Source organism: Amia ocellicauda, chromosome 4 (genome assembly GCF_036373705.1).
Source record: "Amia ocellicauda isolate fAmiCal2 chromosome 4, fAmiCal2.hap1, whole genome shotgun sequence".
Lineage (NCBI taxonomy): Eukaryota > Metazoa > Chordata > Actinopteri > Amiiformes > Amiidae > Amia > Amia ocellicauda.
In genome coordinates, this window is record NC_089853.1 from 55,323,485 (window position 1) to 55,348,933 (window position 25,449).

At 39.9% G+C, this 25,449-nt stretch overlaps 2 protein-coding genes across 3 annotated transcripts in view; both read right to left on the reverse strand.

The window, feature by feature from the left end:
* Window positions 1-4,213: 4,213 nt before the first annotated feature.
* On the reverse strand, window positions 4,214-6,696 carry LOC136748777 (tumor necrosis factor receptor superfamily member 6B). The gene is made up of 4 exons (XM_066702818.1): window positions 6,678-6,696; window positions 6,075-6,453; window positions 5,707-5,901; window positions 4,214-4,961 (listed from the first exon to the last, which is right to left on the reverse strand). The coding sequence occupies exons 1-4, from the start codon at window positions 6,684-6,686 to the stop codon at window positions 4,690-4,692; spliced, it is 855 nt and encodes a 284-aa protein (XP_066558915.1). The 5' UTR covers window positions 6,687-6,696; the 3' UTR covers window positions 4,214-4,689.
* Window positions 6,697-8,260: 1,564 nt separating this feature from the next.
* The window catches only part of rtel1 (regulator of telomere elongation helicase 1), a 52,749-nt gene continuing 35,560 nt past the window's right edge, over window positions 8,261-25,449 (reverse strand). Inside the window, exons 26-34 of one of the 2 annotated variants that reach the window (XM_066702816.1) lie at window positions 22,188-22,362; window positions 21,703-21,860; window positions 18,697-18,792; window positions 16,793-17,006; window positions 13,549-13,686; window positions 10,869-11,003; window positions 9,924-10,160; window positions 9,447-9,590; window positions 8,261-9,122 (exon numbers count right to left, since the gene is read on the reverse strand). In XM_066702816.1, coding sequence (XP_066558913.1) covers window positions 9,019-9,122; window positions 9,447-9,590; window positions 9,924-10,160; window positions 10,869-11,003; window positions 13,549-13,686; window positions 16,793-17,006; window positions 18,697-18,792; window positions 21,703-21,860; window positions 22,188-22,362 — 1,401 coding nt within the window. In that variant the 3' untranslated portion in view covers window positions 8,261-9,018. The remainder of the gene's footprint in view (window positions 9,123-9,446; window positions 9,591-9,923; window positions 10,161-10,868; window positions 11,004-13,548; window positions 13,687-16,792; window positions 17,007-18,696; window positions 18,793-21,702; window positions 21,861-22,187; window positions 22,363-25,449) is intronic. The other variant, XM_066702817.1, reaches the window with a different exon arrangement.

Here is a 25,449-nt window from a genome sequence, read left to right on the forward strand (position 1 = left end):
CGCTAAAGCTAAAAAGGTAAACAGGTAAACATGACTCGGCATTTAGTCTGACCTTATTTGCTCTCATGCTTAAAAAAATAATTTCAGTGTCAAAGTGTCTGAGTGGTAAATCCGTCCTAAGTGCCTGAAATATCTGAGAGTGATGTCAATCTGGTCCTACTTTTACCTACTTTTTACTCCTTAGGAGTAAAAGCTATTCATAAAGAATCTTTAGAATTAAAAATCCTCCTAATTCGACCAATATTGAGGAGACCTCACGAGGTCCACTAACTAGTTAGGAGTTGGCAAACGGCAGAAATGAGAGACGACTGATCGCAGCTTCTGTGAAAGGAAAGGTGTTACAGCGGTGTGATGATGAAGAGTTACTGCGGCAATATAGTTTAGACAGAAATTGAATATTGTTTGTTACTGAAATGCAGTTTCTTCGCCTCTGTCAGCAGAGATAAAGGTGGTGACAATGTTGCAGTGTCTGGCCACAGGGAAAATGCAACAATTTGGGACCATCGTCACAGCCGTCAATAAGCACAATTTTCCATCAGACCATACCGGCATTAACAGACCATACTGGCATACCGACAGTTTAGATTTCCCCACCACTGCGCGACAAATACCCCCAAACAAGCCGCATTCATAATCAATAATTATGCCTATATAATCAATGCTAGTCTAATGAGTTCATAATCAATGCTAGCCTATTAAATCAAGGGTTTTACATTACACCGATCTGACTATTTTTAACACGAATAAAGGTAAAAAATAAGATGCAAAATGAATGAAAAATGATCCACTAATACAAATATTCACAATACAATGAGTGTGTGGTTACGAATGCGAATTTAATTTGTATTTTATTCTCTTCATGAATATACCCCAGTATTTCCACCTGTGGATAACTGCTTATGTGCAACATAAGTATTCATAGTGTTCAATTTTAATATGTTTAATGTATGTTTATTGTATGTTTTATGATTGTGAATGTGCAGTTAATAGCAGTTTAATTCCAACTAGCATCTTAACGTCCTCATAATGAAGGAATAAGGGGGAAACTCTTAATATTTTGTGTACAATTATGAACAAATAAATGGCTGAGTTAGCTCTGCATATTCATATAGTTGTATTTTCGCTTCTGCTTCTCTGATCGGGCATGGTTTTTTTTTCCCAACATGAAGAAAATATGTCACAGTGAGCCATATTCTAACATAAACTGTCTTGAAAATTTGCAAAAAGTTATTCCAATGATCCTACTCCCAGCTAAAAGTAGGTGTAAAATACTTTATGACTTACTTCTACCTCCTACTCTGAGTGAGGAGTAATCTTACTCCTAAACTTTTAGCATGCCTTTGCACATTGTCCACACAAATACTGCCTTATATGTACATTATACATGCTGACGTTTTGAATTCATGGCAACAAAAAAAAAAAAAGTGGTTCATGTCAAAAAGCATATTTGTTTAACATGTTTATAAGCTATGTAAGCAATGTAATGCCTGTTTCTCCCTGTCCTGTATGCTCTCAGCACTGCGCAATCTGACACCTCCTCCATCAGATGATTTCCAGTGCTCTCACAGGGTCCTTTGGATTGGCTAGATTCGTGATTCTGTGATTGGGTAAAAAATATAAGATCTCTCGGGCTGCAGATAGACTATAGTAACATCCTTTCTATTGGCCAGTATCATCCCCATGTTCTGCAGTTGCGCACTGGATTGGAAAGACGGCCATTACCGATTGGGAAGAGCCTTCTGACCTGCCAGCCCAGCTGTCAGGAGAGGAGAGTCTGAGAAAAGTCTCGTCCTGACGCAGCTCCCTGCCATTTCTTCTTCCACCTACCAGTGAAGGTGCTGACGGTTTCGCTTGCGATCCTGAGAAGTGCACTCCCCTCCTCTTCAGAGTTCAGTTCCTCATCGGATTATATCCTTTGATTGCTCTATTACCTTTTCTCTTCGGAGTTCAGACTACAGTCTTTTCGTTGTATTCTTCTTCCGTTTTCAGCTTCTCTTGGAGATAAGTGTGCAGTAGGAGTCTCGCTCGGAGCCAGCCTTGGTCCCTCCTCTGAGATCTAATGCACGATTTTACCTTCTGTACCATTTATTTCTTTTTTAACGTTGTGCCGCCCGCTCTATCCTGGGATCTCGACCTCGCTCGACACGCAAAAAAACGGCTCTCAACACACCGAGCTCGTCGATACCTCGCCCCTGCTGCTCGACATCGATCAACCTCATCGATTCCTCCACCATCGACCTCTCGACCTCTGGACGCCCATGTCCACCTCTCGGACCTCGACGTCGACAACCTCGACTGCATCATCGAGGGGACGGTGTCAGAGCAGAGGAGTCTGGTGAGGTTCTTCTACCACGAGAGCTGTCGATGTACTTGGAGGGTCTGGACGTGGACGATCTAGAGACGGACCTTCTCACGGGCATGAAGCTGAAAGGGGCTTTCCATCGCTGTCCCGGATGCCAGGGCAAGCTGCCCTCGGACGATGGACATGACCTGTGCGTGCATGGCCTAGGAGAGGAGCACGCCCGGAATGCGCTGACTGACTGGGGAAGGAGGCTGTATACATTGTGCGGCTTGTAGCTACGATTTTATTAAACATGTTTAATATTTATGACCCGATTTTGGGAACGATGGGCAGCTCACACTTAACGACTATTTTTGCACTGAATGTATGTATTTCGCGTCGTGAAGGAGCGGACAGGGTCACACTGCTGTGAACCCCTGCGTCAGGAGCTCCGCCCCCACTGCCCGCATGCGTGATGCGTCCAGACACTGAGAACAGACGCGGCCCGCACAGCCGTCCTGTGAAACCCGAGTTCGGCAACTTCTTAATGCACTCAGATATTAACTGTAAGCAGTCATTGTTTCTGTACGTGGATTTCACGCCATGCTGCTAATAAAACTAATTTGTCTGTCTCAAGTCCAGCACACATCTCCGTGTCTGACAGAGAAGTGTTTCCTCAGTGGGTGACGGGCGCTTTCGGCCACAAACCTGGGCGCGGCCGCCCGTGGAAACGGGGCATTACTATGGAGTAAATTCACTGTCAAAATTAGCGAGCACAGAAATACAACTTGTACGTTCAAAACTACACTTACGGTTTTTATTTTACGCTTACAATTGAATTCTGCGCTCGGTCAATCTCGTTTTCACATGTGCAGTTCTGTCTACGCGCTCGCAGTTCTTTTTGACAGTTTTCACACCGACTCAAAAACAAGGCGTAGAGCAGGCATCCTAGATGATCACCGCACTATCGATCTCCATTCTCATCACACATGGCTGACCACAGCACAGCAGAGGGGCAGTCTAAAAAAGCTTAACGTGGTTTAATGTGCTTTAGGCATAACCATTACTTTGCAGAGTTTGTACGTTTAAAGTTAGGCATGTACTACTATGAATAAAGGATCGATATGTTTTTACTAACATAGACAATATGATTATGACCTTACTCTGTGTATAATAATTCACTTAGGTGAATATAATTTAGAAAACGCTCAACGTGACTTACTGTACTAAAACATAGCCGTTTACATCCCATCTATAAATGACAAGACTGACACTTTCCAAACTGTTACACAAAAGATTGGATGTTTAAAATGACATTAAAAGCATAACTGTCTTGTCTTTTCTAAGACCTATTGTATTGTAGCCAAGCTGCATTGTGCTTAATGTGGTTTACTGTACTTAAAACTTAACCATTGATATCCAAATTTAATAAATGACAGAGACTGACGTGACGTTGATATTGACTGTGTTAAGTTAAACGCCTCTTCATTTGTATAGGCCTGGTAGGTGCAGGTCTTGTCGTTAGTAAAGCTAGGATCTAAGTGCTTTACTTAAGTACAATAACCACATATAAGCTTTCAATATGAAGCACAATTCACACTTCGCTACAGCAAGGCTTAACGAGATACTTCTGCTTTTAATATCAATTTGAACATTACATATTTTGTCTATCAGCCTGGGTGGTACCAGTCTTGTTAATTATAAAGTTTGAATATAAATGGTTATATTTTAAAGTACAGTAAAACACGAGTTCAACATTAAGCGCAGCTACGTCTGGCTAGGGCTTAACACGACACTTTAAACTTTATATTTTAAGCTAAAACGTATTGCAAACTCACCCCCCCCAGCAGGCCAGAGAAATGTCTCAGAGCTGAAGTCTTAAAGAGGAGACGAAAGGAAGTAAAATGTCTGAAAACCGACCAATCAAAAGAGTTTGTTATCCAAAAATACCTTTTATTACAATGTTGTCTATGAAAAATAAAAACATTGAAATTCTCTGAAAATGCATGATACAATATAATTGGCCTATGACAAAGTTTAATAAAAAACATTTTATTGGATTAAAACTACAGTTTTCTTGTGGATTGCCAGTATCTTCGACATTTGAAGGGGAAAAAAATGGCAGTCATTAATAACATTAGCTTATGGTGTTTAGAATATCCTAGCTTTGTAGACCATAATAAATCATTTTTTCTTTAAATAATTTAAATCCAAACATATAAACACAATGAATTCAAATGAAATGATGTAACCTTCTGAAATGTCATTCCTGAGCAAAGGCAGACTCCTGCAGTTCATTTAAGTTTGAGAAAATGAGATGTACTATAAATGTATTGCGGAATACTGTAAAATACTAAGTGGAGGAATACTAATACTGTGGGAGGATTGGATTCTGATCTTATTGAAATCTATCTAGCTATGAACAATCTCATAACTTTCTTTTGCAGGTGAGTCAAGTTTGCTTTCTGCAACATGGAAAAGATCAGGTCAACAGTCTTCTTATCATTGTACTCATTAGCTGCAATGGCCTGAAACAATTCCAGAAGAGATTTATTCCCCATATTCTGTCCGTTTTGTTGTATTTTCCTCTCAGCGATGTGTCTAAGTTTTCTGAGCTTCCTTGGTGTAATGCTCTGGTGAGCCACATACTCCATTATGGCTTTACTGCAGATTTGTATAGCTGTGTAAACAAATTATATTTATTAATTTGAATAGCATGCATGGCTTGTACTTCACTGTATTTTTGCACTTATGTTGTAAGTCGCTCTGGATAAGGGTGTCTGCCAAGAAATACAAATAATAATAATAATGGCTGGCTTTTACAAGCTGAGTCTTCCAGCAATAAATGAGAAGTAGGAAAAGGGGATAGTAGGGCCCTCTGTACAGTCCAGGTGACTCACAACTCCTCAGACTGGGATATCCCTCAGACTAGTATCTTTATTTATACAGTGTTACAGCTCATGACGAATTTGCCGTGTGAAGTACGACAACAGCCTTAGCTACTCAAATAGGAAAAGGACAATTCATGACATTTAGGAAATGGGTCATTGATGATGCATCAATTGTTGCATCAAAACAGCTGCATTGTTTTTCTAATTCATAAAACATCAATAAATAACAACAGACAAGTTTTTGTTGTCCTGTTATAGTTTAACTCATTCTATTTAACAAGTATTTATTATTACTACTACACTTCAGTTTTTAGCACTTGATTTAGATTTGTTTGTTCTTGTACACAATAATGTGGATTTGTAAGAAATACTTTTCTATATTTACATATGATGTAATTAATAAATAATACATATGCATACATACATGTATACACACACTATACATAATGTTTGTATGTATATATATATATATATTTTTAATGATATATAAATGACAACAAAACAATAGCTGACGCAGAATAAATATTAAATCACCTTCAGCGCTGTCCGTGTGGATGCTCACAGGTGTCGTGCAGGCAGTGCAGAAGGTGTCCTGTTTCTCGTCGCCCTCTATGGCCCTCTGCTCTGGCTGGCACTGGCTGTGCTGGAGGCAGCGCTGTGTGCTGGAGGCCACCGAGGAGTAGAAGCCATCCGGACACAGTTCACACTGCGCATCTTCATACGCAGTTCCTGGACGACAGGCAGCCAGAGCACCCAATTACACACACACCCCCAGGTAAGGTATTGCAACGACACCTGTCCCTACTACTTCATCAGTGATTATCACACTAGGATGTTACAAACGTACAGATATGAAACACTTATTATTAAAAGAACAATATTTCAGTGTAAGCTACACTTACCATTCACAGCGACGCCTTCTCCAGGAGGGCAGGCACTGTGCTTTGCGCACATCTCATCCCGCAGGTAATAGCCAGCCTTGCACTCGCACAGCCGGTTGTGGGTGCTGCTGCACGGCTGCTTCTCCAGCTGCGTGTCTGCGCAGAAGTTGTTGCAGTAGCGGCACTGCTCGAGGTAGTTCCAGAACTCGGTGTAGTGCAGCGCGGGACAGGGCGCGCACGCGGTGCGGCTGTGTCTCGTGCAGTGCCGCAGGACGCGCGTGCCAGGCGGACACTTGTCGCACGTGACTGGCTCATCGGTGACGTCATCCTTCCAGAGGTACGTCTGTGACTGCAATGTGACCGGTGTGGAAACCAACACCAGCCCGCACAATACCAGCATCTGAAAGAACAGAGTGAAATAGTGTAACCATTTTCATTCACAACACATACAACTTGAAATCCGTTTCTGTTGACTTCAACAGCTTTGAACACGCCGAGATGTAAAGCTTAATGCAATCTTTCAGTGTTGTATTGCTGTGCTTTATGAAAGCCAATGCATGGCCAGAATCGCCTCGTCTGTAGACTACAAGGGCCGCTGATGCAGCGGGCAGCACAGGCACTCACCAGACTCATCCTCCGCTGCTGTGATACTGGCCCCATTTCTGTCCTTATATATACACTCACGGAAGAATGAATGAGTCACCAAGTAATCGTCATCTAGGTATAATCCCTAGAACTCAAGACTATCAAATGTAGTAATATAATGCGGATATATATATATATACACACACACACACACACACCATTAATATTTTGTGCCACAAAAACATTATCCGTGAAACACGTACGCCAGTCGTGCACTTCCTCACCTTTTCTAGTGAACACCGTATCTGGATTCCTGTTATCAAATGCTAACGTGCATTTGTGCACATCTGGATCAGCTCTCCAGCAGTCAGCCAGAATAGCGCTTCAGCTTGTGCCATCGTGTCGGGTAGGACTGCAGCTGACAGAGCTGTAGCTTCTGTAAGACCTGCCTATGATCACCTTCCCAAAGAGCTCTCATGAAATGCAGTAAAGGTCGCACAACAACAACAACAATAATATAATAACATCATCATAATAAAGGAATAAGGGTGGGACAGTATGTAAACCTGCATCCGAAAAATATCATACACAATTTCTATTCATAGCATTTTGATGGGTACCACTGCAAAGAAAGGTATGTACCCTTTTCTTTTTCTTAAAGGGAAAATAATGAATACATATAACGTCTTTAAGGAAAATTATCTTTTCAAACTTGCCATTAACTAACATTGTGTATTTCAGGCAATTCATTTCATGCTGCGCATTTATCAAACTTTTTTTCTATACTACCTCTTGTGGCGTCAAATCCAAAGACTTAAAGTATTGCAGTATTAATATAGGCGGCTAACGATGTATTAACACATACATATTTGATAAAGTAATCTATGCTGAACTGGATTATATTTGACATTTATTTCAGACTCAAGCCATTACACATATGCAATCAGGTGTTGTATCCCGTGTTTGTATTTGTTTCTTAGTTTATTCAGTACAGTCTGTATCATTCTACATACAAGTTCATCCATCCATCTTAGAAGCAGGTCCATTAGGTTGAATGATTCTCTGATTTCTTACACAGAAAAAACAAACATGAAACAACTCAAAATGTTGGCAAGCATTATATATTGTGTGTGTGTGTATATATATATATATATATATATATTTCACACACACACACACACACACACACACACATTACAAGTCTAGTGTAATATATGGGTTAACTGAGTTTAAAGTGTACCCCCTTTATGGTCCATGCTTTTTATTCTATTTTGTACTATCAAGCATAGATTATTGTAATACCTGTGTGATGCCTGTATAAAAATGTATGATTTTATAAATTATACAATACTGGAAATGAATGACACTTATGTTAACCATATTAAAACTTTAGTCAGAAATGTTTAGTTTTCTTGCAAAACAACAAACAAAGGTCTAGCTCAAGATGTCCTACTTTTCCAACATATTCCAGACAACTGAAATGTATTCTAGACCATGAAAAACTTTATATTTTAATATCAAATGTTGACAGAATAGCTGTTTACAAACTATGAACGTACTGTACATAAAAACACTGATTGTGAGGATGACATTTTGTCATACACACCATGAGAGACACATACAACCTTTACATCTTCTCTTTATTTTTTTTGTACTTATTCAAGGATATCAAAACTCTACATGTATTTGTCAGGTATTGCAGGAAATTAGGTTAATATTTTATGACAAATGGTTCAGAAACAACAAAAAAACTGTAGCAGCATTGTACTTGAAATATCCGGTTATATATGTGTTTTTCTATAAGGTGTTAAAAGCTATTGTACATTGTGCAGTTGAGACCTTAATCATGGCCATGAGTCAGCTGTCAACACATATATCACTTCAAAGTTCAATAATATGTTGATGAACCAGCATGATGTCGTAAAAAAAATCCCTTATGACAAGGAAAAAAGGATGAATGGTCTTTTTTAACTGATACCTAAGACTGCAGTGTCTGTGCATTTTAGCATGTGACACCAATCATGCAGTGGATCAAAGTTAAATGTGATCGTGTCTCACAGGCTGTCATAGATTCCATGAAAATAAATCAATAATTGAACTCTAGTATTTAGTGACAACTTGTTACTAGAGTAAATGGGCTTCCATTGTGTTTTTACAAGGCAATTCACTTGTGACAGGTGACAGTGACAGTGACAAAACCTGTTCTTAACTGCTGGATCTCAAGAGTTCAAGCCTCGATAAACTCTGACACCTTTCAAATGCAACAATCAGGTCTGGAGTCTAAAATCTGCAAACTCATTACATTTCAATTTGGAAACTACTTTTCAGATACCAGGCTGAAGGACAATTTTCCTGGAAGGAACTGAAGTGCGTTTTTGTTTCAATTCTCCAAATTTTCCTGAGGGTCATATTGCACATTTTGACTGCAGGAGAAAAAAGAGGAGATCTTGCTTTGTGCTTTCCCGGAAGTACTTGTTTTTGAATCTAAGGAGGGAGGAGAAAAATAATACAAAATACATTAAACAAGCATTTAACAGACATTTAAGACTGATTTAAAAAATGAACAATCAGTTAACTCAAGCATTAACCATGATGAACCAAAGCTAGGTTCTTTTGATTCTATTTCTGGTATAATAAATGAGAAACTGTTCTAAAATAGTAAACAGTAAATGGAAATGGTTTAATTCTGTGTTGTAATGCATGTATTCATATTCATGGCTTTGTGAAATGTTCAGTATGTCATTTTTGCAATACATACAGTGCAGTTGAGAGTTTTACAGTGTTATGAATAAGGATCTGCTGGTTTACCAGGATTATGGCTTATTGCAGCCTGAGGTTGCTGCTCGACCTTCAGATCCTCATCTGCTGAGGACTTGTCAGCATCTCCCATCAACTCTTTAAACATCTGAGAGAACTGTGGCTTGTGGTGCGGACGGACAAACATGGAGAACACTGAAAACAAACAGAACATTAAGGCCATTGTTGTTGCTGTTGAGAAAATGAGTTCATTACACCTCTTCCCATGAACAATGAAGCATCTTGACCAAAAATCACATGCTGACAAATTAGGTATTGCAATAAAAAAAATACAATCAATGACTGTTTTGGGTGACTGACAGACCAATCATAAGTACAGCTCATTATTTCATAATTAATTACTGTAAAACTACAGTGTACATGCAAACAAACACATAATTCACTTATTACTGCCAAAACATTGAGCAACAGTATTCCATATTGGAGCAAGAGAAGTACTCCCAATGGTGAAGCAATGCAATGACTTACTCCGGAGAAGGCGGAGGTCCTCGGTTTTTTCGGTGAAGAGGCTCACCACTGTAGTAACCATGTTGTCATAACCGTCCGTTCTTTTGTAGTCCTGCATTGCCACATAAAACTGGTTGTACTTGGTGAGGCCGATGTTTTTTTTCACATCGCTGAGATAGGAGGAAAGAAGCTGACTTTTCTGTGTGGGCAGATTCTGGGGTTTGCCTTTAGGACCAGTCTGAAGGGGCAAAGCGGAATCTATGGCAAACACATACAGGGAGAGATGGCAAGTTGGAGGTGTAAAAAACAAACATAGAAGCGAGAAGGATGTTTAGACTAATCCGTAAGTTTTGAAAATATATATATATATATATATATTTTTTTTTACTTTGAACAGATCATTATCTGCTTTTTCAGCCGCCCAAGTGTTAACTATATTTTTTGGCTCATCACTCTGAGTCCTATATATCCCTGACAACCCGAGGAACCCTGGCCACACTACCACAGCCTAACATACACAGCCAGAAACCACTGTGCCAGTTAAGTAGGGCTTAATTTGAGCTATTAGCAAGAGCCTTTACTGGTTGAGTCTGGATTCCCTTTTTGGTTTTGGTAGGGATGCTTAGGAGGACTGTATGGTAAAATCAGTTTTGTCATACTGTCATGCAAATGTAAGATTAAATCCTTCTACAAATTAATAATACATACATACTTTGTTTCATTTGTCATGCTCATACTAAAGAAGACTGACTAATCATTTGGTAGAATGACAGGACTTGCAGGGTGCAGCTACATTTCCACCCTTGATACTGGTTTAAATGTGTCAATTTATTCAATTACCATTCATCACCAACAGAATGAGTTTGTATTTTTGAAGAAAAGACCAAGTGGCTTGACTAAACGTGCAGAAATGTGGAGTACCGTCACCAGCACAGATCCAGTGAAGGGAAGTCTTAAAATACCGACCCTTGGTAAGACTGTCAGTGCTGAGATGAGAGCCCCCCTTGTTCATCTGCAGACTTGTGTTCAGCTGCTCCTTTGAGAATGCAGTTTGGGTGGACAGGGCTGGTATCTCATCTTTCTGTTTTTTCTCTGCCGCAGCTTCTCAGACCCACAGGAACAATGCCATTAAATTAGAAGAAGAAGAGAAAGCAAGTGTCAAGTCATTGTTTTTCCTTCCCAATTTAAACTTGTTAGATTAAACATAATCTGCTGTTAACAGGTACTTGTGTGTGTTCAGAGATATTTATTTCTGTTGTCTCTTCTCTAACATGTATATTAAAGGGATACTTCAGTATTTTGGCATATTAGCCTGATGTCTTACTCACCCAGAGTCATACAAATCCATCAAAACCTTTTTAATTCTGTGCGTCCAGTTTGGACGCAGACTCAAAACCCGGTTAATAGATCTTTGAAATACTCAAACGCTGTGTGGATAGCACATTTGTACATTAGGTATTCTCTTTTAGTCTATACAAAATCTAAAGTAATTTGATGAATAGGTTTAAACATTTTTCTTTTGGAACTATCTTGCCGAACTACGCATTTCATCAACTATGATGAGGTCGGCTCAAGGATATGCTCGCTGTGCACAAATGAAAACACCGAGTGCAGGCAGAAAGTAGTCCATAAATTCCCAGTAAATTAAACTACTGAACTATTTATGATTTATAGTATTGTAACACTACAAATGACAAACGGCCAAGCATTCGAGTATTTAAAATGTCTATTAGCCAGCTTTTGATAGTCAGCATCTTGCGACCATCTGCTTCCAGCAATTGTGCTGTGCTAATGAAACGAATCATTCAAATTTCTTCAAATGTTTCAGAAGAAATGGTTTCTATTTGGCAGGAAATCAAATAGGGGTGTTCACATACCAGTGTAGCATTTCACAGGTCATGGCGTGATAGGGTACCAGAATATATTGAGTTTGATGGCCAAAAAGGAAATCCTGTCCAACACATTATAAATGTGTATCTTTTTTGCTCAATGATCTGTACACAAGGCCTTAATAAATGCATCATACCACCTTAGCTCTCAGCATGGACTCTGCATGTTTTCACAGGGATCACGAAGACTCCAAACTTTTTGTCTTTGCTTGTTTGAATGTGTTTGAAATATAGCTGATAGCTTTCACAGGAAGATGTGATGAGCATACAATGTTGTAGCAACGTTGTGTGTTAGCTGGGTAGGCTTCTTAGGTCATTATACTGTAATAAATACCTATTCATGGATACTGGGTGTGTTTTATACCAAAGTAACAATGGGCAATTGTAAAATCCTCAAATGGGATGGGAATGTTGGGATTACAAATTTACAATAAAACTATTAATCAACTAGATGTCACTATTTTTCCTGTGGTGGGTTATGTGAACCATCATGGTGCCATTCTCTCTGGGAGAGTCCGGGCTGGACTCAACAAATGACTCGCAGGCTCACAGACACAGAGTCACCACGTTCTTGCGCGTTTTTCGTCATTCAGGAATTTGATTTCATGTATTGCAAGATCATTGCTTCTTAATGGTCTTTGTGGTCCAGTTCTTATTTCAGGAAGATTAAAGATTATGCACGAGAAAGTCAAATTGATGGAAATATGATTGAGGCACGGCAATTTGTTCTCAAGTGAAGATTACAATGACATTAGTTATACAGTAGTGATAATTACATGTTTTCTGACATAACACAATCCTTCAGGAATTTTACATTTGTAATTTTTGACAAATTTATGTTTGATTTTAGTCTGAATGGCTCTTTCAGTCTTTTTCTTCATTTTTCATGGTGTTCAAGCATTTGTTGGTTTAATTGCAAGTGGAAGAAATGGAAAACTGAAGGTTTGAGTGATATCCCTTTCTTTCAAATAATTATTATACAATTCATATTTTAATTCTGCAATACAAAGTGTACATAAAGGACTCAGGTGCTATTATTAAAATTACATAATAGTCAGCAATCATTACATCAAGAGTAAACAATAATATTCCTCCAGCACATGCAAAATACAAAAACAAAAACAGTCCAAAAGGAATCAAAGAAGCAAAACCAAGTGATGACAAGTATAAACAATTATTCACCCCCCTTGTACAATGTTCCTTCATCTTCATGATTTAGTCTTTGTTAGGAATTGTACACACCAACTGTGGGACCTCCCAGAGACAGTGTATTTAACCTGAAATGACCTAACCTGAACCTGAGGTGGATTCCATTCAACTAATTACGTGACTCCTAAAGACAATTGGTTTCACCACAGCTCAATCAGGTGTGTCATAGCAAAGGGGGTGATTACCTATGTATTCAATTATTTTCTGTTTAGTATCTGTAATTAGTTTAGGAGAATTTGCAGATTATATTTTTCACTTTGACATTATGGGCATTTTCTGTGTTGATCAGTGGCAGAAACTGATTAAATCCATTCTGATTTCATGAAAAGTTCAAGGGGGTGAATACTTTTGAGAGCCACTGTATATATACCACTGATAACTACAAGTGCAAATGATCACAATGTACAAATAGACCATATCACTAATCAAAATAAATATTATAAAAATAAAGAATAAGTCTTAAGAAAGAGAAGGTAAGCCTTTGTTTACGGTTTATGGAAAATCTGGTGTCAATGTATGCTTTGACTTCGAAGTGAAAAAAATCATACCTGTTTGCAGAATTAATTTTTCCCTTTCCTCCTTAGACAGAGAGTGCTCAGGTTTGTACCCACAACCATCGCCTGTCAGTTCCAGGCAAACCTCATCAAACCTTTTCTTATGGTGAGGACGGACAAACTGATAAAAATCTGATGAGAATAAGGGAAAACAAAATACAAAAAACAGTTTTACGCTGTATTGTATTGATAGCGATTGTAAGTGATGGATTAAAGTGTGTCCACAAACAGGGTAGGCATTATAATTACTTGCTTTACATACTAGTCAGAATATTTACTCAACTTATAGGGCTAGATATAAAAGGACTGTGCTCATGTAAGAGTCATAAACCTGTCATAAGGCAATGTAAGGAAAACACCTTACCAAGATCTAAATAACAAATCAGGAGCAGGCTCTGACTTGGCAGCCTCAGGATTATTGAGCTACTTAAAGGTCTAACAGATGACCTGCAGCCCACCACCCAGAGGAGCAATGCTATCCCTGCAGTGGTGAAACTATTACCCACCCTGTATTTTCTTGCCTCTGGGTCTTTTCAAGGGGACCGTGGAAACAGTTGCTCGTAACTCCCAATCCACATTCTCCCACGCTCTACCAATTGTGTGTAATGCCTTTTTGAGACGAATGCATACATGTTTTACCCAAAGAGCATGCTTGTCATGAAATTGTAGGTTTCCCCAATAGATAGGGAGCAACAGACAGTACACGTGCCTTTAAAACCTTCCACAAGTCCAGGCGATTTGTGATTCAAACTGAATAACAAATATCATAGCAAAGTATCCCAGGTCAGTCTGCAACCTTTATTTTTAAGAACAGTCCAATATTTAACACGCTGAAAGAAAGGAAAATGGAACACGAAAATGCCTGGCTATTAGGCAAGTAAACCTGCTTTTAATTGTTAACAAGTGTATGAGTAATGGGACACTCAAACTGCGAGACACTTCAATATCTCGATATATCATATACACTGATCAGCCATAACATTATGACCACTGAGAGGTGAAGTGAATAACACTGATAATCTCGTTATCATGGCACCTGTCAGTGGGTGGGATATATTAGGCAGAAAGTGAACATTTTGTCCTCAAAGTTGATGTGTTAGAAGCAGGAAAAATGGGCAACCGTAAGGATCTGAGCGACTTTGACAAGGGCCTAATTGTGATGGCTAGACGACTGGGTCAGAGCATCTCCAAAACTGCAGCTCTTGTGGGGTGTTCCCGGTCTGCAGTGGTCAGTACCTATCAAAAGTGGTCAAAGGAAGGAAAAGCGATGAACCGGCGACAGGGTCATGGGCGGCCAAGGCTCACTGATGCACGTGGGGAGCGAAGGCTGGCCCGTGTGGTCCGATCCAACAGACGAGCTACTGTAGCTCAAATTGCTGAAAAAGTAAATGCTGGTTCTGATAGAAAGGTGTCAGAACACACAGTGCAGCGCAGTTTGTCGAGTATGGGGCTGCGTAGCCGCAGACCAGTCAGGGTGCCCATGCTGACCCCTGTCCACTGCCAAAAGCGCCTACAATGGGCACGTGAGCATCAGAACTGGACTATGAATGGAAGAAGGTGGCCTGGTCTGATGAATCACGAGCTCAAGGTGTTGACTTGGCCTCCAAATTCCCCAGATCTCAATCCAATCGAGCATCTGTGGGATGTGCTGGACAAACAAGTCCGATCCATGGAGGCCCCACCTCACAACTTACAGGACTTAAAGGATCTGCTGCTAACGTCTTGGTGCCAGATACCACAGCACACCTTCAGAGGTCTAGTGGAGTCCATGCCACAATGGGTCAGGGCTGTTTTGGCAGCAAAAGGGGGACCTACACAATATTAGGCAGGGGGTCATAATGTTATGGCTGATCGGTGTATATGTAACTATTTTGCATAAAACCTGATAAGATATTGAAGGTATTGTGGAGGTCTATGCAGGCACATTTCTCATCAAAAAAAGCAAACATATACCATTAATGTAGTGGTTTAAATTTCCCAAATATAGCTATTAAGTTATCGTAGATCATCTCCCTTAACTTTAATACAAATGAATAATAAAATGAATCATAAAGGATGCATTTTCTCCTAAAGGTCTGCATACATAGTATGGCTACACTAGAAGAAGTCTATTTTCATGCATTTCAGTTTAACTATACAAAGGAGGAAGTTTAGGCATTCTTTCCCAAAAGAAGAAATTTTGAAGTAAATTTGAGTTTCTGTTTCAGGATTTCTTATACTTTACAGTAAGTGTCTGCAGGGTTCAGTTCCCAGCATTGTGGCTTTCTTTGTGTTACAATCTCCCCGGCATTTTACTTCCTTGAAAGAAACCCCAAGGAAGAAAATGTAACAGAAATCTTCCTTGACCAGCATGAAATAACTTTCTTTAAAGTAGTTTTACATGCGAAAGTTAAAAAAAGTAAATATATAACTGACTGAAAAAAAATAATTTGAAAGTAAAGAATTTCAGTCAGGAAACACCATGCTGTGAAAATGTAGATCAGTTTAAAGAAATGAACTTCAAACTGATCAAGTCAAACTAATGATAAAGTAGCTAATAACTAGCTGTAGGAGTTATTTTTAACTAGTACATTCACTACACTAAAAAACACGATCAATACATCCCATCAAAGCATAAGTGAATGAATCATCATTAAGTTTTTGGGATATTCAGATTTCACATTAGTTTTTTTGCTCGCTTTAGAAATTAGATTTTTCTAATTTTTCTAGGGCTCTGGACTCATAACTGGAAGGTTGTGGGTTCAAATCCCAGGTGGGGCAGTGCTGTTGTACCCTTGAGCAAAGTACTTCACTTAGATTGCTCCAGTAAAAATGCCCAGCTGTACAAATGTAAGTCGCCCTGGATAAGAGCATCTGCTAAATGACAAGTAATGTAATTTAATGTGAAAATGTAGATCCACCGAATATCCATGTCCAGCCAAGAACAATAATAAGGGATATGTATGTCTTGACTTTCCAGGCTTTACTTCTTCAAAATCTACTTCTTTATTAATCATTTCAGTTGTACCCAAAAATGTAACATTTTCAGTATGTAACCCTTATACAAAGACTGTGGAATGACTAATAAATTGCGATCACTAATGAGTGTAACCCATGTGACATTTATATCATGAAGAGGATCATGAGGAACCAAATGAGTGACAATCACAGAGACTCACTCATACAGAGAAAAAAAAAAAAAACAATGACAAACGCAGCAAAGTGCAAAAAAGTTTCCTGAACAACGTCATCTGATTACCTCTCAGTAGACTATGCTTGTTAGAATCCCCGATAAAGAGTCCAGCCAGCTCGGCCACTGCAGCCTCCAGGTCATCCGTCCTCTTGTACTGCTGCATGGCTTGGGTGAAGCGTTCGTAATTCACCTGGCTCAGGGCCTGCCGCACTGCCACCATGAACACCTTGGCCTTATCTGCTTTGGTTTGTTCGGACACATTTGGAGAGCCACTTTGTTTCTTGGAGAAGAAAAATCAATACAAAACAAGTTTCTAATTTTCCTTAGGATGATGATATTGATGCTGATAATAATAATAATAATAATAATAATAATAATAATAATAATCATCCTTTATTATTCTAATAAAGAAAACACTCTGGTAAAACAAGCACTGGATGGAGGCTAACCCAAGAATCTGGGCATCTCCCCAGGACTCAAGATGGATGGTTTCACTATGACTGGAGTTGAGTCTTCATTCTCCAACTGTCACGTCTGAGTCACCGGGATCTCGATTCAAGTCCACATCAAGTTCAGAGAAAGATATATGTATATATATTATAAAGATGTGTGTGTGTGTGCACATGTAATATTTGTATTACATTCAATTCAATTAACCTAAATCTGTTATTTTTGTTAATTGTACAACAATCTTTGCTGATCAAACAAAAAAGGAATTTAAACAATCACATCACATCAGCTGGTGCAAACATAAAAGTCGATTTTCCTTTAACTGAAGACTCACTGATGTCTGTTGCACTTTAAAAGGACAAGTGCACCAAGAATGCTGTCACTTAAACTTGCTCAGTGAGGTCGCATGTGTATTCCTACCTGACTAAAAGCTTGTTCGCCTGGGTCACTTCAGGCTGGTATACTTTGATTTTTTTTTTTCAGCCGACAGAGCTTGTTTAAACTTTCTCTTTGCTGTTACCAAAATGCAAAGCAATCGGGAATTTCCACACCTTTCTCATGAGAGGTCTCTGTTTTTACAAAGCAGCTTGCTTCCTGGGTTAGGTAGCAGACTATGGAAATGGCAATGTGTAGCATACATTAAAACAACTGTAACACACAGCAACAAGTTAAAGGTCAAAGAGAAGCATGAAGCTTCTTGAGTGAAAAAGCTATTACACTCTTTTAAACTTATTGATTCAAAATTGGGTATTTAGTAATTCATTTTTATTTTCTCCGTTATCACTACTACTATTATGATTCATGATTGTAACTGTAGAAAACTATATTGTATGAATGATTGGTGGCAATATTTTTAACAGATTCACTGGTTCATTATTAAAACTGGAAAAATTGAGGTGTTCTAAAACTTTTGACTGGTAGTGTACATATAAGGCAATTTTAAAGAAACAAATAAAGACGTAGGCTGTCAACTTCGAAGTCTAAGATGTCGATTGATGTTTGATAATGTCCCAAGTTTTTCAGAAGTCAGAAGCCATGAGAATCCTGCCGTCCTGACTCTCAAGTTCGAATCAAGTCCGAGTCATAAAGCAATGTGACTCGAGTCGGAGTCCTCCACCTCTGCTCTCCACCCAGGATGGAGTTTGCAGTAAATTAAAAAGGGCTTTTCCTCGATGACTGTGGTCAGGGATTATGTGGCAATGTGCTAGACTGATTAACTCGCCCACGTCCAATAGGCAGGATACCCCAAGCTTACACTTCCTTTGCAAATAATTATCTTATGTTCACGAATATTATTCTAATTATACAATAATGTAAAGTTCAAAAACAACAAACAAACATGTTGAATATAGAAAGGAAGTAGGCATTTTGGCATTTGTACTATAATATAGTAGACTTTAATGTAGAATGAGACTAAGTTGAAGAACACAAAACAATAAGTAATACAATTATATAAAAAGCTGCCTACTTCCGTCTTTGAAAGAGGAACCAAATGCATCAGCTCCATAAAAAGTACATACCCGATCTTGGACCAATTTAATTTTCCGCTTTCCTCCCCTTTGCTCGTCCTCCATACGTTTGTCATGTTGAAGAGACAACGTTGATAAGCGACTAGCCTATAGAAAATTTAGGATTTTAAGTAAAAGTATATATAAAGTACATACAAAAAAATGCAGCTGTACACATACCAGATATACATTGCAGGTTCTCAGTCAGGTAGCCAAGGGCAATGCCAGCATATTCAATTGTAAAGCAGGCCACACCAACAATTGCAATAAATCAATAAATAAACTACTGTATTACAATGCTTTAATGTATTGCATCTAAAAATCTGCGAATATCACTTATAAGAAACATACATTAGGGACATTTCCCTCTTATATCCCAGTAAATGATTCCTAGATATGCGTTTCAAGCATACAAAAAATATTCTGCAAATAATTATGCATAACTAGATGTCCTTGGTAAAAGCATTCATAGGAAAGATATGCATTTGTTTCTTGCATGCACACTCTCCTTTTCTACACTGTACCTCCCCCTTGGTTTTAAGATCCCTTATTCATCCCATTGAAAAAGCCTCAAACCTGCAAGCCCTGCAAAATTAACTTCAAACTGATCAAGTCCAACTAATGATAAAGTAGCTAATAACTAGCTGTAGGAGTCATTTTTAACTAGTACATTCACAACACTAAAAAACACAAGCAATACATCCCATCAAAGCATAAGTGAATGAATCATCATTGAGCTTTTGGGATATTCAGATTTCACATTCATTTTTTGCTTGCTTTAGAAATTAGATTTTTCTGTCTAATCATAAAAAATGACCATTAAAAAGCATCCTGAATAACTGGAAATGCAGGTGACATTCTGATTAACATGGAGTGATTTTCCATACTCTGAAATTATTATACATCTCAAACAGGAAATTATTGCTGAACTGCTGAATCATACATTTTGAAGTCATTAGTTCTTCCTCTAGAGCTGTTCAAGGAAGTGCATTTTCCTGGAAGCATTCACAGCTGAGGTGACCTCATTCTAAACTCTGCAAGCTTGTATGACCTTATGTAGCATGTGGTGTGCTATAATATAATGTGGGGTAAACTGCACCCACCTTTAATTAGGGCAGTAGCCTGGCCAAGTCAATTAGTCTTTGTTTGTTCAAATGTATCCATCCTCTATCTAAACGCGCTCTCCCATTGGTCCATTCAAATTCCCATCTATCCTATCCCAAGTGACACATGACCTTCTTTGTTTGTAACACAGTAAGATTATAGTATCTAAAATACCCAGTGAACTCTAATCTATTGGACAACCTCTGTAGTTGTTTTCTGTGTTATCTGTTTGAGTTTAGGGTTTTGATGCTTTGATATGGTAGGTTTTTCCTGGGACACATTTCTTCCTCAAAGGACATTCCAGTACATCCACTCAATACTTATATTTCAACGTACTCAATGTTTTCAGCAATCTTCAGGAACTTTGCAATATAACTTCAACTTCCACAACCATCATTCAGGGGATGGTCAGTGGGAAAATTGATTTGATTGCTGGATACTGTTGCTGTTTGTGGACTCATTGTTTCCAGATTAGGACACTATTTTGGTATGTGATTTGATCAGATTTCCATCTTGCATTAACAAGTAAACCAGTTGATTTGCACTTGTGACTTTTTTCCCCTTTTTATATATTGCTGTCGATTTACTCACACTTTTGCATCCAGAAGCCTTTGTTTATAGTGAATCGTTACTGAAGACCCTGTATTGGAAAGCTGAAGAAAGTGTTTTGTAATAACTATATAATGTTTTATATTAATACTAGCATTAGAAATAATAGCATATATACAGACTGAGCAAATTACATTTATCAGGCTAAGCAAAGGTCAACAAGGTACATTTGTTAGAAATTCCTCCTATGATAAAAGGACCACACAGTGAAGAGAGAGCCCACAGCTGTTTATGTGTTAAAAGTCTGTTTGTGGACTTAATCGTTTTCCCAGACAGGCAGGAGCTGTCTTTGATAATGACTGTTTGACAGTTGCTAATGATGACCATGCGATCGGACCTCCCAGCATACATCAAAGAAAGCCATCTGGGTTTTCGGATCCCACACCTATCCCCGGGAAGACAGATTGCAAGCAGACTGGGACTTTTGATTGGCTTTTGATTGGATGAATGGTCACAACATTCTACGTCATATTCTTATTAAGCTTCACTCGTGTTTGTAAAAAACTAAGTTCTCACTGAAGGAATAACAAAGTATCTCAACAACTTTTTCATTTTCTGAGAAATGTTCAACAGTTACAATACGTTTCATTATCAAATACTGAATTGCATAACTAGATACAAAAAAGTTATAAATTAAATGTATAATACAAACATTCTGAAATAAGAAATATTACAACACAGTGGTACTCCACAAGGGGTTTCCATTTTGTTTTTCCAGTCAGCTCAATAAATACTTCCCTTTCTTGACCTAATTCTTCATAGCAATTACAATCCATGCAAGAGTTTACACCTAACCTGTTATCTTCACAGGACAGGATGGAAATGGGGAAGAAAAAAAATACTACACATACAAATACTGACTAATCAGTAATAAATTGAATGTATTATATTATTAAGTAAGTAAGTGTTATGGTTGAGTTACCAGTGGAGATTACCAGAATTATAAATATGGCATTGTGAAACCAGACTTAACTTCCAGTTTCAACGATGCTTAACCCTTGTCCACTGTGCGTTTCCCTGTTCTTATTTTGCAAATGTACTTGTTACAACACATAAAGCTTTACTAAGGCAATGCAAATAACTTCTACGAATGTTGTGCAAATCAGTCAAGGTCAGTTCTGGTTGCTAAATTCAGTACTGTGAAGTGTTGTCAGCATTGTGTTCTAGTAAACTGCCAATTAACCAGTGTAAGGTATTATGAAACATGAGACCTGTAATAAGTACAAAATAAAAGTACTGATATCAAGAATACAAATGACTATAAATAAAACATGATACACTTCCCCCCCCTCTCTGTCGTCTTACCTTTTCTTCTCCCACAAGTGCTTCCTCTTCATCCCCTCTCTTTCTCTCATTGTGCTCCAGAGCATCTAACAGACCAGCTGTCCTTCTCCGGCTTGACTGCATTTGTGTCTCGTATTCGATGCAAATCCTAGCAATGCCATCCCCTGGCGATTGGTCATCTGACCACAGGCAGAATCACAAATTGTATTTACACACATCAGAAACACAGAGAAGACACACAGCGATTTCAACAGATGGGATTTTGTGTGATCCCGTTACAGATGTGTGTGTAGTAATGACACACACAATAGGCTACTCCCTATCTGATTTGATAAATTCTCTGTGAAGATCATTTGTGAGAACTGCAGCTGCTTCACTGAGCTTTAAATGGTCACTTTATGGTCAAATTAAGAAATGCCAACCCTGTCAGGCAAGCTTTGCCTAGGTGCCTTTTCCAGATTAAAGGCAAAGTTAACATACTGTACATTTCAAAAACAAATACTCACTGAGCCGTCTCTTTTTAAGACTGGGGACATGGGCATCTAGTGCCTTGGCCTTCTGCACAAAACGTTCGTGGCTTGACAGAAATGAAGCCGAGGAAGCACAGCCAATGGAAGCTCCTTCAGATGAACATACGGCCTCACGTTTAGAAGTAGACGCCTTTGTTTTTGGAGGCGGCATCTGAGGAATTCAAATACAACAGAAGTGATTTGAACTGGTTGTCTGGGACCAAATAAGAACATTGCATCTGAAACGCAGCTATGGTAGAGATAATTGGTGCTGTTTTGAAGGCAAAGTCACACTAAATATTGATTTCATGTAGATTTTTCTTCTGTTCACTCACTTTGCATTTAGTTAATTGATAAATATAATCTATTAACATGTCTATTTTTGAAAGCATTCTTACTTTATAGCATTTTTTCACACCTGCCTAAAACTTTTGCACAGTACTGTATATACATACATAAAATATATAAACAAATGCATATGCCTCCAAACAGGTGTACTGCCTGATACAATAAAGCAATTAACATCCTATCATGCTCTGTGGCATGTATAAAAATGCTGAGCAGGCCCATGCAATGACCTCAATTTTGGATCAAGATGGCAAGAAGAAAGGATCTAATACCCTGTTTCCACTACCCACGTTCAGGTGCACCCCCGTGTGGCCGTGCTGTAACTGTACACCTAAACTTTGCTGGCAGTGTTTCCATTCATTGTCCTGAGGTACAGCTACCATAGGAAGTGACTGTGAGACACGAAATGTCAAAACGCAGTCTGGGACACTCTGCATTCTGGAACAATCTGCGTCTTGGCTCCCCCCTCGGATGCCCGCACAGACGGGAAGTCATCACCACAGACGCCTCTGGAATAGGCTGGAGCGCTGTCTGGAATGGGATGGGAGTCCAAGGAGTGTGGAGTGGCCTCTGGTCAGCTGCACACATCAATGTACAGGAGCTGTAAGCGGTGCAACTGGTGCTGCGCCACTTTCGCCACGGTCTGGCAGACAGACACGTCCTGGTTCGGACAGATAACATGTCGGTGGTGGCTTATATCAACCACCAGGGGGGCCTACACTCCCCCAGACTACATCGTGTGGCGTGCAGACTTCTCCTGTGGGTGCAAGACAATCTCTGCTCCATACGGGCGACACACCTGCCGGGTGTGTCCAATACAGCGGCGGACATTCTCTCCAGGGGAGTGGAGACCTCACGAGTGGAGATCTTCACGTGGTGGAGTAGATCAGGTAGAGGCTGGGACGAGCTCGGGTCGACCGCTTTGCTACACAGGCAACGACCCACTGTCTTCTGTGGTTCTCCCTGAAGATGGGAGGCGGCCTGCTGGGCGTGGACCCTGTTGCTCACTGACACTGGAGAGGATTCGTCAGGAAGGAGCTCGAGTTCTCCTGATCGCCCCCTGGTGGCCAAGACAATTGTGGTTCGCGACGCTGGCACAGATGATCAGCACGGACCTGTGGCAGCTTCCGGTTCGACTGGACTTACTGACTTGAGCAGAGGGACTGTTGTGGCACCCCAACCCAGCACAGCTGCAGTTGTGGGTTTGGCCCCTGAAAGGCACCGTCTGATGTCTCTGGGGCTGCCTGTAAATGTCGTGAAAACGCTGCAATCGGCCAAGGCCCCCCCCACCAGGGCCCAGTATACTTACAAGTGGTCAGTTTTTCAGGACTGGTGTCTAGAGAGAGGTATGGATCCTGTGTCTTGCCCCATATCGACAATCCTGTGCTTCTTGCAACAGCTGCTTGAAGATGGGAAATCTGCATCCACGTTGAAAGTTTATCTGGCTGCTATCTCGGCATGTCACGATAAAATCTCCCCAGGAGCGCATTTCCTGACGATCCAGTTTCTGAAAGGTGCAAGACGCTTGAGACCACCAATAAAGGACACAATTCCAGTGCTGAACGGACTGAGCGGTGCTCCCTTTGAGCCCATCTCCACAACGGAGCTCCAATTCCACTCACTCAAGGTAGCTTTTCTTGTAGCGATAATGTCGGCATGGAGAATTAGTGAAATTCACGCCTTGTCTGTGGATAAAGCCTGCCTGATCTTCTCGGGAAGCAACGACAGAGTCACTCTCAGGACAAACCTGGCCTTCCTGCCCAAGGTCGTGTCGGCATTTCATATAAATCAACCTATTTTCCTCGAGTCTTTCCATTCCCCTCCACATACATCAGATGAGGACCGCAAACTATACACACTCTTCCCTGTCCGGGCTTTCAGGTGCTATATGTGGAGGACTGCGGAGAGCCGCAAATCCGACCAGCTGTTTGTCTGCTAGGTTCCACCACCAGAGGGAGGGCGGTTTCAAAACAGCGACTGGCGCACTGGGTGGTGGATGCGATCCGGCTCACCTATGAGACTGCTAATGTCTCAATGCCTGAACACATCTCAGCGCACTCAACGAGGGGACAAGCCACGTCGTGGGCCCTTTTTCACGGTGCCACCCTGCAAGAACTGTGCAATGCTGCGACCTGGTCCGGGCAACAGACCTTCACATGGTTCTACCGCCTCAACGTTGAACAAGCTTGGGCACCCAGGTACTTCAAACTGCTAGCCGTCAGGCGACCTGATGCTTTGCTATCCTTGTCATTATGGATTCAGGCTTAGTCAGGTGTCCAAACTCGTGACAGCTCTGGTATAGTCTTCCAATTTGGTAATGGCTGTATTTCAATTTGAAAGGGAACGATAGGTTATCATCATAACCACGGTTCCCTGAAAAAGAAAGACAGCCATTGCCCTTCAGGGGTCGCTAGGCCAGACGATCTTACTGATGAAGAAACGGCAGGGAGCTGCAGTCAGGAGGAGACTTTTCACAGACGGGTCTCTCCTGACAGCAGGGCCCCTATAGGGCAGCTTTGGTACATGCTTTCAATGATTGGCAGGTAAGAAGGCTCTTCCCATTCGGTAATGGCTGTCTTTCTTTTTCAGGGAACCGGGGTTATGATAATAACCTATCGTTTTCTCTGTATACCTCCAACTTTATCAATGTCGCAAAATAAAAGAGTCACTCAACAATAACATTGCGCGTAGCATCAACTTTTATAGTGAATGGGATTCCTTTAAAAATAACTGACACCGTAATGAATGGATCAGTTGTATTAATCGCTTTTGTAAGGTTGTAAGGTTTGCATTTCTGCAGTCGGTAAAGCGACATAGTTATAGCGATAATGAGGGATTACAAATATAATTAAAATATAGGATTCTTCATGGGATTGATCACATACAAATTAGCCTCCGTTTTAAACATTTT